The sequence below is a fragment of the Rhineura floridana genome, chromosome 22 (genome assembly GCF_030035675.1).
Source record: "Rhineura floridana isolate rRhiFlo1 chromosome 22, rRhiFlo1.hap2, whole genome shotgun sequence".
Classification (NCBI taxonomy): Eukaryota; Metazoa; Chordata; class Lepidosauria; order Squamata; family Rhineuridae; genus Rhineura; species Rhineura floridana.
Window position 1 is genome coordinate 774,330 of NC_084501.1, and position 14,326 is coordinate 788,655.

Sequence of the window (14,326 nt, forward strand, 5' to 3'; positions counted from 1 at the left end):
CATGGGGGTGTGAATGATCAAGAGGGGCCTTCCCAGCCCCCTTACTTTATCTCTGGGAAAGGAGTCTGGGGGCCCAGTTGGGGTAGGGGAGGCAGGCCTTGGGGCACTTCCCGTCAGTGCATGAATTGTGGAGCAACAGAAAAGTGGGGCCCTGTTACACACACAGCCTGCGCCCTCATTTTAGTTAAATTATTCCTGTCCCTCCCCCCCATAGCCTTCTAAAAGCAGTGTCCAAGTGGGACCTACATCAGGGGGTTCTGTGGTTGAGGGTTTGTGCTTGGAGTAGATAATTGGGAGGTGGGGGTTACTCTCTAAGCAGGAATGAGTGTTAATACCTTGTTTGGGGTGCCTCTCTGCTCCCACAGAAAGTCTATGCCAAGTTTCCCGGGGACCTCGACCGGATGCGGCGCATGTCCATGGTGGAAGAGGGCAGCGTCAAACGCATCAACATGGCCCACCTCTGCATTGTGGGATCCCACGCTGTCAACGGAGTGGCCCGCATCCACTCCGAGATCCTGAAGGCCACCGTGTAGGTACTCAGCCCCACGGCAGGCAGGCTGGCTCTTCCCCTTCCCCGCCTGCCCTCTCCTGACACCAGGCCACATCGTCAGCTGACTGCTCTGAACATATGGAACGGCCGGACTGGGCCATTGGCCCATCTGGCCTCACCTTGTCCAGAGAGCAGAGATGCCTTTGGAGACTGAACTTGGGGCTGGGGCATGCAAAGCAGGTGCTGTGCCACTGGGCTGCAGTTTACCCCCCCCTTTCTAATGGGAAGGTGCCTTCAACCAGGCCACACCAGTGGCCCAGGAAGCCCGATTCTAGGTCTCCAGGATCCCAAGCAGTGACTTTCCGCTGCCACCTTTGAGCCCTGTAGAAATCTGTTCTTCCAAGCAAAGATACTGGAGATTGAACCCTGGGACTTTCCGGGTTCAAAGGGAGAGTCCTGTCCCCTGTATTGGTATTGTTTCATGCTCTCCACTTACTGGGAAGTTCCAGGGTCAGTTTCCTTTGGTGGTGGTGGGGAGTACTGGAGACTTATGGTGCATCCAGATGGGGATTTAATTTGCAAATGGGTTGTTCGTAACAGAGTGTTGTCGTTTTTCTAACTTAATCGAATTTCCACCAGAAAATGTAAATCCAGATTAAATGGTGGTGGTGACATACAGCAACATCATGTGGATGCTGCAACAAGCTTGCGTGCAAGAGCAGCACCCATCCCATATTGAACAACCGTCTGGAAGCACCCTTAGGGTGGGCCTTTTCTAACAAACTGTTTTCAGATATGCAGGTTTGGAAAGAGGAAACAGACATGCATGAACACAGTGCAATTCCCAAAAGCAATATTGGTGTAGAGCCCAAATATTCTAGCAAACTCCAGAAAGCTCTTGCCAAGCTTTGTTTAAAAGAACAGGTTGACACTCAAGACTGCTCTGCTTTCTTTTCTCCAGTAAGACTACTAAAATCCGGTTCTTTAGCTCTCTTTGCCCCCCACCCTAGCAGGAGGAGAGGGGTGACCATTGATGTCCTTTTAAAAACAATAAGCAGAGCCTTGCCAACATTTGAACTGACCCCTGTAGCTGTGCTTTGAACAGCCACCTGAACTGCAGCAACCATCATCGCATAGTTTGTCACCATGCTGTGAAAAGCTCCTGCTGCTCCCCTCCCCTCAGGCTGCTCTTAAAAGCACAAGAACCCATCGAGGTGGGGTGGATGGATTTGGTGTTGTGTGTGTGTGTGTGCTAGTCAGTTGGCAACTCGTAAGTCAGCACCTCCAAATGATGGAAGCTGTACGACATGGTTTATCATGATGAGATGCAGCCTAAGCAAGACTCATGCTTAGCACCGCTGTACGGCGTTTGGAGGCTTTTACGTCCATTTTTGAGCAACTACAGCTTGTTTCACCTGAATGCAGGAAACTGGGACTAATCTTAATTATGGTTTGTTGCAAACCATACAATTGCTCAACAAACAATAGTATTTGCATGTAAAACTGTAATCTGTCGTTAATTGAAAATGGAATAGAAAACTCCCCAACTCCTCCTTGCAATGACCCAGGACAAAACCAAACCATGTACATACTAGTTAAGGATGTGTGGTTCAGCCTCTTCCTGATTCATATCAATTTTACATGTGCTCATTCATAAGTCTATTACAGTTTTATCTGTGGTTTTAAAAATTCCACAGGAAAATTCGTATTTAGATACTAATTTTTAAATACATGTTTTATCACAAAACAGATTTAAATACATGTTTTATCTCAGTGTATGCATTTCTAAATCTATTTTATTGTAAAATACCCATTTTTTTAAAAAAAAATTGGTACATTTTTTGAGCTGACAACTGTAACACCAAAGTCAGATGAGTACCACAGGATGATTACATCCTGATTAGTACTTTTGTCTGGGAGATGCAGATCAGGTCGTTCACACCAGAATCTACAGAAACTGAATTATGCAAGCATCCCTAATTCCAATTCCCCCACTCCTTCAACAGGTTTAAAGACTTCTATGAGTTTGAGCCTCACAAGTTCCAGAACAAAACCAACGGCATCACTCCACGCCGCTGGCTTGTGTTGTGCAACCCAGGGCTGGCTGAAATCATTGCTGAGGTGAGGCTCTGCAGCAGTGAGAGGAGGAGCCCCAGAGCTTCCTGTGCTCTTTTCCCCATTTGACCAAATACAAAGGTAGTCACAGGATCATGTGGGGAAAACAGCAGCAGCAGCAGCAGATGACAACTTGAATCTAGAAATTGTCGGAAATTTTGCAGTGGTGGTAGGAAATATTCTCAAGCAAATGCTCCCAAATTTAATTCGCATGCAAAAATAGGGATTTTTAGCCTCTTCAATGTCATTTTAATGCAATGTTACTTATTACAGTTGGATTAAGGCTTTTAAATATATACTTCGGCTTGCCAACCTTTTTGGACCAATGGGCACATTTTGAATTTTGAGAGAGTTCTGTGGGTGCCAAGTCACAAAATGGCTCCATGGAGATGTGGCATAATCCAAAATTAGACAATACTAGAAGACTGTTTTTCCCCAGTAGGCTTACTTCTGAGTAGGCAAGAATACCAAAGTACTATAAGTTAACTGCACGGTGAATTCTTAATGAGTCCCTGGTTTTTAGCTCCTGCAAAGCAAGAGACATGCCAAAGCCTCCTTGCAAAGTTTGCACATGTGTCTTTTGGAGGGAGGGGGATTCTGGAATATTCACCCACACTTATTGTGTAGTAGTATTTGCAGGAAACAACTTCAAAGAACTACCTGTTCTTAGTTGAACCCACCACAGGAAAGATGCATCCTGGTGCTAGGGAGAAAAGAAGGGCAAACTGGAGATTCCAAGGACTAGGAAAAAAAGACAAAGGCAGGAAAAGTGCACCCAAAAGGGGCAGGGTACAGCAGCACTTTAGGACCCCTGGGATTCCTATTGCCTGGTGTCCAAACAAGTCACTTAGTAGCTCTGACTTCACTCATTGGTAAAAAACACTGGCTCATTTCACATAAATTGCTTAAAAGGGTACCTGCACATTTTGCTTTATAACATTCTTTTTGGGAGGGCTAGAGACATTTCTATAATGAAAACTCAGAGTCTGGGACCTTGCCTGAGGTTGTCAGTGAAGGCTTCACAGGCTATATATATATATTACGTGTGTGTGTTAGTTACAATGTTATATATGAAAAGGTGGAGGAATTGGTTTTTGGAAATACCATTTTATTTTATTTTTTAACGTCCCCCCATTTGGCATTGTAGAATCAGATTAATTTTTGCACTCACATTTTGAGTTTGTGTGCACTTTTTGTTCTGACTGAAGTCCACGTGTGCGTTGTGACTCCTCACCCAGAAGGTCTGTTCCCTGTTTGGAGGGCCAAATTGGGCCTGACATTAATTGTATGCTTTTGGGAAGCCTGAGCATCCTCAGTGGCAGGGGGGGATTGAATACTTTCCCTGCCACGGTTGCTTTGGAGAGACAACTGCCTGCAATATGCATTTCAAGGGAAGCATTTTCTGAGCTTGCTGTTTTCATAAAACACATGCACATTATGCATTCGTGCAATTAATGTTACATGAAATTTGGTCCTGAGATGAGCTGATTGGGGCTGTTATGTGGTATGTTAGAAAAACTCTGCACGTGGTTTTGTGGTGCTTTCAATTTGACATCTTCTTTGATTACACTGAAGCAGTGAAGAATGGGGATGATCTTGACCTCACATTAAGCCTCTGGATGCTCCTAAATCCTACTGTTCAGACAGAAAAAGGGAAGGAAAGCAGCAGACGGGAGGGGGGAAGGAGAGAAAATGTGATGCTAGAAAAAGGAGTGTGTGGCCTGCCCTAGTCCTTGTGGTCGAGAGTGCCTCCCCCACGCTTCTTGAAGATGCTGTGAGTTCCCTCTTCCCATTTCCCGCTCCAGCGCATTGGAGAAGACTACATCTCTGACCTGGATCAGCTGAAGAGGCTCCTGAACTTTGTGGAAGACGAAGGTTTTATCCGGGACGTGGCAAAAGTCAAACAGGTGAGGAGGAGGAGGAGGGTGCAGGTGTAAGGGCTGGGCTGGAGGCAGTGGTTTGGAGCCAGTCAGGACCAAAGAGCAATCAGCAACAGGATCAGCAATGCAAGAGGCATTAGAGCGCAGGTTGACCTTAGTGCTTGTGGAAGTCCTTAAATACACCTTCCTGCCCAGGAGGAGCCAATAGGACAAGATGGGAGGAGCCTGGGTGGGTGGAGCCACTCTGGAGCTTTCTTCCCCAAGAACCGGCAGTTCACCCCTTGGGGCTGGGGCCAGCAGGTCCTGACTCGGTATAACCGGCTCCCTGCAGTGTTTTCAGTCATGCTGTGCTGGGTGCCATGCCCAGGAGAGCCGCCTCCTGCCCCCGTCACACCCCCTCCCCGTCCCATCCTCTTCAGTTCCTGGCACACAGACCCTTAACTGGTCATCTCTGGGACTGAGGTCCTTTCCTTGCTGGGTGGCTCGGGGTGGGCCATGTTGGTTTGGTTTGGGGCAGAGCAATCCTGTTGGGGTGGGAGAGGCGGAATCCGAGGTAGAGGAGCCGGAAGGCCCTGCCAGGGTTGCGCCAGCAAGGCAGAAGGTGGCGTGAGGAGCATCAGAAGAGCCTGCCTGCTGGGTCAGGCCAAGGGGCCCATCCAGTCCAGCATCCTGTTCTCACCCGCCCAGGATGCAACAGCCCCTTCTCCATTTGCCATTCCCAGCACCTGCTGCTGTGGCAGCTCCGGATTTCTTTTCTTTTTTGTTGGCTCCCCCCCGCCCCGACGCACCCTGGATATCTCCTCCCATTGCACCTAATGGAAGGGAAAATAAGCATGCCAGGTTCAAGTCTAATAAGCTGTCTCTTAACTGGCATGCACAGGTGACAGTATCCTTCACACTCGGTCCTTTCTTTTCTTATGCATGGAAATTCCTTAGAATATTTTTCACTATACGTAGTTTGGTGCTTTTCTTTTTTGTAGTCGCTTTCAGGCAGCAGACGAAGCTGGGCAGGTGAGGTGGAGCTGCTGCATCCGCTTCCGGGCAGGTGGGGGCACTGTTCCTTACCGGGAGGAGGAAGGGGGGCAAGGGGGTGGTGGGAGTTCCACTGCACCAACCTCCCTGGTGCCTCCCTCCCAACAAGCCACAGTGCCCCCACCTGCCAGGAAGCTGCTAGCATGGCAGCTCCGCCCCACCCACCGAGTCCATTGAGAAGGATGGGGGCTTTTTCAGGGTGGACGTGCAGGTGGTGGATCTGGCTATCCGTTCCTAAATAGCCCCAAAGCCTCTTAAGGCAACCTTGGACGACTCCACAGAGATTTCCAGGGTGTTCTGGTGATGGCTCCTGCGGGCTTAGTTTCCTGTTGGTTTCCTAAAGCACCTTATCTCAAGGGCTTGGAGCCACCCATGCAATACAGCTGGCTGACAAAATACACGTTTTAAAAGCATACATATATTGGTTAACAGCATGTCCTGAAAATGCGCAGGGATAGAAATTGGGTGGTTGTCTTGGAGAGTGGTGGGGAAGCAGCGGGGTGCTCCAGGTGGACAGAGTCTCCTGCTCCCATCAGCCCAGCAACGCTCATGGTCAGGGATGGTGGGAGTTGTAGCTTGACATGACCACCGGTCTTCAACTGGTGAGTCGGGACCCAATACTGGGTCATGTCCTAATCCAAAATGGGTTGCAACAGCAGCACTAGCACCATACAGATACGTGGTAAAAATGTAAGGGAGGGGTCCCCAAATGCATGCTTGGGTTAAAGGTGGGTCCTGGGACTGAAATGGTTGAAGGCTACCCTTACAGAAAGAGAGTCACAACTGTAGGGCAGCCACTGGTTAGGAGGTGTTTTTTTAGGGAGGGGTCATGCAGTTTGGGAATCTAGACTTGGGGGTGGTGCCCTCCTCAGTTACCTTCCTCGCTAAACCCATCTGGCAGGAATATTGTAAGCTGCTTAGAAATCTTTTATTCTAGCATTTTTGTTAAATAAATAATGGAATAAAGGGGTACAGACCCTGTGGAGTTTCGCCTGCTTTCATGATGGGGTTTCCAAGGGTGCGCTCTGGGAAATCTCATTCCCCCCCCCTCTCCCTCTCAGGAGAACAAGCTGAAGTTTGCTGCCTACCTGGAGAAGGAGTACAAAGTGAAGATCAACCCCAACTCGCTCTTTGACATCCAGGTGAAGAGGATCCACGAGTACAAACGGCAGCTGCTCAACTGCCTCCACGTCATCACCCTCTACAACCGTGAGTTGCCGCCATGGCCCTCTGATGCTTCTGTCCTCATACTGCCCTGCTGGACCTGGGGAAAGACATCCCCCCGCAGACCCCCAGTGTGACTGGCTAGATTGGGGTTGGCAACTGGCAGCCGCAGACTGATTCTGGCCACCAGAGGAGTTTTGAGTGGTTGCCGGTCCCCTCCTCTCCTAGGAGGGCTCCAGGCGACCTTCAGAGAGGGGCTAGAGTGGTGGCAGTAGGGAGCTGTCCTGCCTCTTGGGACCAACGGAGGTCTTATTTTACGAGTTGTAAGTCGCTGTTGGATGTACTTTTTTTTTTGTGAACAGCAAAGAAATAATGATTCTTTGCATCTAGTGCACAGGTGGTGTTTTTTAAAAAATGCAAAAAGCATCAGCTTGGGGTCCTGATCAGGGCCTGCCCAGGACAGTTTGCTGCTTGAGACAACAGGCATAATGGTGCCCCCATCCTCCCCCTGCAGAAATTCATGTACAGAAGCCAGCTGGACTGGCTGTTGAACCCTGGTGACGTGACAGCCCCCTCCTCTTCTCCTGTGGGCCTCAGCACAGCTTAGGACATGCATGCCTCTCTCTCTCGGTAGATCACACACCCTCTGCCCTCCCAGCAGAGGGCAACAGCTAGGGGGCTGAGGAGGAATGACAGGAGGGCAGCCCCCAGCACCTGCTGCCTGCGGTGGTTGCCTCGCTCCGCCTAAGGATAAGGTTGGCGCTCTTTGGATAAATAATGGGGTCAGAGCAGGAGTGGATTTTATTTCCTCCCCGGCTGTGGTCCTGACCCCATTTGACCCTTCTCTCTCTGAAAGGGGCAAGGATGAAGGAGGCCTGCCCTAGACAGCAGAGATACTTCCTTCTCCCATCCACTCTGCTGCCCCTGTGCTGCCAGCCGCAGGAGGGAGAAGTTACTTTGCCCACCCTCCTCACTCAGAGTGGCAGCCTGATGAAAAGGGGGCCCATCACAGCTTTGCAGCCGGTCATTCTCTCACATACATCTCGTCTGTGTCTCCCTTTGCAGGAATCAAGAAAGAACCCAACAAACCCTTTGTGCCACGGACAATCATGATTGGAGGCAAAGTGAGAACCATCAGCAGTGGGGTGGGCAGGTGGGGATGGCCAATCTGGAGCAATGGAAAAAGCACATGGCGTGCTACAGCAACATGTTGTAGCATGAGGGGCTTCTGCTCATGGCTCCAGCCACTACATTCCATTCCCCACATGCAAACAGTCTGCATTCCATCCTCATTGGGCTGTTTTGAGTTTCTTCCCCATTCTGTTTTGGGTTTGGGGTGTGTGTGACAAACACACTCGTGTCCGGCCCCAGCTACATGAAAAGCTTTGATTTGATGTCTGTAGGCATCAGCGTCCCTGAGGACACTTTATAAAACCTGCTCAGTGTGAACCAGGAAGTGAACTATCCAGACAAGACACAGTGCCTTCTACCCTTTTGTATATTTATATGTCTCTGTCTCTATTGCCAGCCACTCCATCCTGTTCTCCCTCCCACTTGGCTGTCTGTTTTTCTCTCCTGCACTCAACATTTTGTGCCACTGAATTCTTCTGGGAGTGTAATTCTTCCCCTCCTTAGAGCAGAGCTTGGAAAAGTTATTTTTTTTGAACTACAACTCCCATCAGCCCAATCCAGTGGCCATGCTGGCTGGGGCTGATGGGAGTTGTAGTTTTAAAAAGTAACTTTTCCAAGCTCTGCCTTAGAGTTCTTTCTCTAAATGTTTTTTTTCCAGAATTTGCAAACCTTGGAATTGCCTCAAGTCAACTGATACTTTTTCTCTCGTGCATGGGTGATGTGGCTTTTGGTCCAAGTTGACAATCACAAGAAGCCTCCAACCAGAAAGCGAGCGGGGAAATGACCTTGTGCTGAGTGGTCAGACCACTGGCGCATCTAGCTCAGCAGAGGCCTTTCCCCTCATCTCACCTGCTGTCTGATCCTTTTAACTGGTCCAGACCCCAGGAATTGACCCTGGGTGCTCCTGCAGGCCATGCAGGTGCTCTGCTGCTGAACCATGTCCTGATGAGCGACTTGGAGGCATCTTTGCTAGCATGACTAATCCAGTCCTAGCCCCACCCCCACCCTGGAGGGCTAAGTTAATAACAGGAGAGAAGTGCGTTCGAGGGAACACAGAAATACTGAGTCAGGCCAGTGGCCCCTTTGGCTTCTCCAGCCTTGGGTCCCCAGATGTCGCTGCACTGCAGCTCCTGCACTCCCCATGCCAACAGGACATCTGGAGGCCAAAGGCTGATCTGCCCTGGCTGGCGCAGCTCTCCAGGGGCTCAGACTGGAGCCTTTTCTGGTCCTACCTGGAGATGCCAGTGGGGAGTGAACTGGGGGCTTTGCACATGCAGCAGGTCTCTGCTCCCTCTCTGGGCCCCGTAGCAGGAGCTGCCTTATACCAGGTCAGAGTACCTGCCCATCTAAGCTGGGCTTTGCCTGCAGTGCCCGGCAGTGGCTCCTGTCAGAGAAGACCTTCGGCCATCACCCTTTTCTCCCTGACTCACTGGAGCTTGAATCCCTAACCTTCTGCATGAAACCTTGTGCTCAGCACTGGCACCGTTGACGTTTCCCTGACAAATGAGGTGCTGAAGGTTGCCTTGATGCATTGCCCCTCTTCCCTCCCCACAGGCTGCTCCTGGCTACCACATGGCCAAGATGATCATCAAGCTGGTCACATCTATCGGAGACATTGTCAACAATGACCCTGTCATCGGTGATCGGCTCAAGGTGATCTTCTTGGAGAACTACCGTGTCTCACTGGCTGAAAAAGGTAACCTGGAACTCGGGGTGCTTGCTTGGGGAATTTGATATTTGTGAACCGGCCTGCTCTACCCCTCCTGGGCTGCTGTGCAGATTGGAATGCAGTTACCCTTTGAACAACGCACCTCTCCAAATTTTGCGATAAACTTTTCTGCTTGAAAAACATACATGCATTAAAATACATGTTTTAGAATAAAATATGTTTAAAATGCATGCGTTGAGATAGAGTACATACTTAAATATGTATTGTGATAATGTATTTTAATACTAATATTCATGTGGATTAAAAAAAAAAACAAAGTCCCCAGATGCATGTGGAAACAAGACGGAATGGATTTGTGAAACCCCACGTGAGATGGACATGGCCTGGAAACAGGGTCCGTCTATCCATAGGTAGACCTTGGGCCGGCCAGAACAGCTGGAGGCCTTCTCAATGAGCCACCTTTCCTTCCTTTTCTGCAGTGGTCCCAGCAGCTGACCTCTCCGAGCAAATTTCCACAGCTGGCACAGAGGCCTCTGGTACAGGGAACATGAAGTTCATGCTGAACGGGGCGCTCACCATTGGCACCATGGACGGAGCCAACGTGGAGATGGCTGAGGAAGCTGGACAGGATAACTTCTTCATTTTTGGCATGCAGGTGGAGGACGTGGAGGAGCTGGACAGGAAGGGGTGCGTGCCAGGCGGGACCGTGGTTACCCCCCCTTCCAGGCGATGGGTTCGAGGTGCCTCTGATCCTGGGGGTGCCACAGCCATCCTCAAAATCTTTATCTCCCGTGCATTTGCCCACTGCCTTTCTAAGCCTCCCGTTGGTGGCCGTCCTTTACCTCTGGGGAGGGCAAAGAGGCCCTTCCTTCTGTCTCCTGCATCTTCCAGCCTTCAGCTTCATTCCGACTGGGGGCTCTGTCTCTTAGCCTGATGCTTCAGCCCCTTTCAAACTGAAGGAGGGGCTGCTCAGTGTCTGTGTTGGATGCAGGTGTGAGTTGGGCCCCTGGAAAAGGGGAGGGGAGACTGCTCTGGAGGGGAGGGCAATTCCATGCTCCCTCCCAATACCACACACTGAGTTAAAGTGTCCTTTATTCCCTCCCCTCAGCTACTGTGCCAAGGATTACTACGACCACATCCCTGAGCTGAAACAGGCTATTGACCAGCTGAGCAGCGGCTTCTTTTCCCCCAAGCAGCCGGACCTCTTCAAGGACATTGTCAACATGCTCATGTACCACGACAGGTGAGACAGGAGATCTCGGTGCTGCCAGACTCTTTCTTTCATTTCTGCTGCTCAGGGCATCCTGCTGTGGTGCACCCAAAACCTGGAACCAGCACAGATCAAAAGACATCCTTGGGCATATTCGGGAGGGAAGCTATAGGGCTGACCACACATTATGCTCAAAGGGGGCTGGAATCTGAGCAGCTGGCAAGCCAGATCCTTACGTTCCTGACCCCTCAGGGCCAAATTTGGCAGGTGGGCAGGGCCGTTCACCTACCAATCATCCAACATCAGCCAGTGATGATCGCTGGGCTTGCAAAGAGTCCTCTGCGGTGCTTTGAAGTGCCGCTGGTCACCCTCCAGCCCTGCTGTCTGTGGGGATCAGCTGTGCAACTGCATTCTCCATGGGGAAGTCAGTTGCGCAGCTGATCCAGCTGTGTCCCCACCTGCCCCTCCCCTGTTGTGACATGCACACACGCGCACCAAAAATATGGTTATGATACCTTTATCCTTAGGTCATGATTATGTTTGTATAGGGTGGGCATGGAGTTTTGTCCAGTTATGTCTGGGGAAGAAAGAAATATATCCCTGTACGCTACGGTCCCAATAACAACCCCCCCATCTATAAAATGGAAGGTGCAACTGCATGCTGTGCATTTAGCCTAATGTGTTGGTTGACCCTTAGTCAGTTCAAAGTTAGAGAGGGAGTGTGAGGGAGGCAGAGGAGGGGTGCAGAAGGGGGTGCTGTTTGGAGACTCTCCTGCCCACCCGCCTGGGTCTTGTGTTGTGCCAGTCCTTGCCCAGCAGATGGCACCCTCAGGAGGTGCTTGCTACCTGAGGGGTGGAAAAAGCAAAGCCTCCTCCCCCACCTGTCCTGTTCCTGGCCTGATGCTCCCTTTTGCTGCTCCCCCCCCCCAGCTAAGTTTGGAGACGTTCCTGACTTCCGCTTTCCAAACGGTGGCAATAGGCTGTGGTCCAGGGCTTTCTTCTTTTACGGGTGGTGGTGGTTGTATGGCGCAAAGCCGGGGATGGACCGACTGTGGGCTTGCAGGCTGCACTTTGGCGTTTGTGAGAACTCTGAGGTCCACCAACTGGAACTGGGCGCATGAAGGATGAAAGAATCCTGAGCCCAGGAGTTTGTTTTCAGAACCAGAACTGAACAAAACTCGCAGTCCTTCTTTGCAAAAACCCATTCCTGCCCCTCCGCCCCACTTTCTTCATTTCAGCTGTATAATTGAGGGCCTGTATGTGAGGAGTCATTTTGTTGCTGCTGCTGGTAAAGCAATTGGCAGTCAGTCAGCCAGAGATCAACCTGCAGATCCTGCCCTGCCTCCTGCCCACCCCAGTGGGCAGTGTGACCGGGCGAGCAGCTTGTACAAAATTGTCTGGCCGTGGCTGTACTTTAGGCAGCGGTTTTGGGGAACACTGTACCTGGTGTTTGCCTTTGCTCCTCTCAGGCTCTTCAGCAAATGGATTGTCGTGTGTGGCCCTATTAGGGAAAAACGGACTCTCTTCCTTTTGCTTCTCCCCCCCCCCCCCGTAGGTTCAAAGTCTTTGCCGATTATGACGCCTACATAAAATGTCAAGAGAAAGTCAATGCTCTTTACAAGGTGAGGTGGCCCCAGGTGCCCCACGGTGGGTGGGGGCATTTGTGGCAAAGGACCATCGTAGGGGATGGATGCATGTGTGTCACTTTTCAGGTGTTTGGGCATCGCAGTGTTTAAATTATGGGACAAATGGAGGGGGCCTTAGAAGGGAATGGAGAGGGCCATGATTTGGTTAAAATGAGTGGGGCTGGGGGGAGTTGGGTTTGGGCAGAGGGATGTCATCAAGAGGGCACTTACCTCCCCCCTAAGCCAAGCACCAGGCACTTAACAGCCCCCAACAGCCCCTCTGCTCTCCCCCATCCAGGGACCCCCCCATCCACCCCCCCCAATCTTCTCTCCACCTGGTCCTGCCCTTCCTTCCTTTTCAGGTTCCCTAATTTATATGATGTTCTGTTACATGACATGTACACACATCTTGGCTGCCTTCAGCCGGGAAGAAATGAATCCCAGCTTTTAAAAGAGCCTCTTATGGCTGCCGGTGAACCTGCCGGAGCAGGTGGCCCCCGGAGTTGGCCCTCCCGGATGAAGTAGGAGCACGTGGGGGGCGCACACTGGCAGGGTGGGAGCCCCCCTTCAAGGCGTCTCATGGGCCGTCCCTTTGTTCTTCTTCCCCAGAACACCAAGGAGTGGACCAAGAAGGCCATCAGGAATATTGCCACTTCTGGGAAGTTCTCCAGCGACCGCACCATCGCCCAGTATGCCCGCGAAATCTGGGGGGTCGAGCCTACCCGCCAAAAGATTCCCGCCCCTGATGAGCCCCGGCAGTGAGCGCCCCTGCAACTTCAATGGGGCAGCTGCAAATCAGTGGGTTTCCCTCCCCCCCACTTTCCATCCAACTCCAAATGTTCAATCATGCTTTGTCTATGGGGGGGGGAGCACCAAGGAGGGATTTTTTTTTCTGTTTACCCTTCCCCTCCCCTCCCCATTTTAGAATCTGCCCATAGTAAGACAGAAGGGCAGGCCGTCAGCCCCCTGTCCCTCCCCGCACTCTGCTATTTATTTTAATGGGGATCCACATCTTGCCCCCCACCCTTTCTACAGCCCTCTGCTTCTGAGGCCCTCCCTCGTTTGGAAGGTTCTCAGCAGGGGGGACAGGTGGCCACAGCCTCCCCCTTGAAAACGGGCTTCTCCGTTGCCATTTTTATTCTGAAGAGATGTATGGCGAAGAAGGGGCGGGGTGTGTGTAGGATTTTACCTTCTCACCCACAAAGCAGCGCCTTACTCGTTCTGCCAAAGTGGGGAAGGAAGAGGCCTCCCTACTGGTTGAATGAATAAATAACGGTTTTTAAAACTACCCCCACCCACAGAACGGCATTCTTTGAGGGGTGGTGGGGCACTTGTCTATCCCTGCACCCTGGTCCCCTGGCATGGGAGTGGTCCCCAATTTCCGACATTGAGCAACCAGCGCCTTGGAAAGCCAGGCATGGTCATCTTGCGCTGATGCAGAGGGCTCAGGGTGGATGTGAAAATGAGCTGAGGTGCAGGAACCATTAAAGGAAGCCTAGTCCTCCAGCTGTGACAGGACATGTGTTTGCCTGAGGGGATTACGTGCAGCCTTCCTTCTCCTGCCTCATCAGGGTCGACACTGTTCTTCACTCCACACACCCAAGGTGCCAAACGCTGCCTGACTCAAGCATGTACTGATAACGCACTGATTCCCCTGGGGTGTTCATGTACCCCTCAGTGTGCAAGCAAAGGTTCAGGCTGGGCTTTGCTGCCAATCCTCCCCCCCCCGCTCTTGGGACACGGGAAACTGCTTTATTGGCCATCTAGCTCTGTACACTCGCCTTCCTCAAGCTGGTGCCCTCCAGCCTGCTCTGGCTATGGCTGATGAGAGTTGTAGTCCAAAGCACCTGGGGGGCATATGGTTGGGGGAAAGCTGCTGTACATTAACTGGCAGCAGCAGCTTGCGCAGCTGCCGATTGGGAGCTCAGAGGAAGTAGTTTCATCTCCCTGAGCTGGAATTCAGTTCTGGCTCTGCTTAGGACACTGCCAGTGAAGTGGAGTGTCATGGTG

The 14,326-nt window shown here is 51.2% G+C and overlaps 1 protein-coding gene across 1 annotated transcript in view; it reads left to right on the top strand.

Moving 5' to 3' along the window:
• Positions 1 to 13,604, top strand: part of PYGM (glycogen phosphorylase, muscle associated) — a 29,621-nt gene extending 16,017 nt beyond the window's left edge. The window contains exons 10-19 of the mRNA XM_061606881.1: positions 366 to 529; positions 2,497 to 2,611; positions 4,411 to 4,512; positions 6,579 to 6,726; positions 7,747 to 7,805; positions 9,367 to 9,508; positions 9,961 to 10,168; positions 10,590 to 10,724; positions 12,247 to 12,313; positions 12,926 to 13,604. Coding sequence (XP_061462865.1) covers positions 366 to 529; positions 2,497 to 2,611; positions 4,411 to 4,512; positions 6,579 to 6,726; positions 7,747 to 7,805; positions 9,367 to 9,508; positions 9,961 to 10,168; positions 10,590 to 10,724; positions 12,247 to 12,313; positions 12,926 to 13,078 — 1,293 coding nt within the window. The 3' untranslated portion in view covers positions 13,079 to 13,604. The remainder of the gene's footprint in view (positions 1 to 365; positions 530 to 2,496; positions 2,612 to 4,410; positions 4,513 to 6,578; positions 6,727 to 7,746; positions 7,806 to 9,366; positions 9,509 to 9,960; positions 10,169 to 10,589; positions 10,725 to 12,246; positions 12,314 to 12,925) is intronic.
• Positions 13,605 to 14,326: the final 722 nt, after the last annotated feature.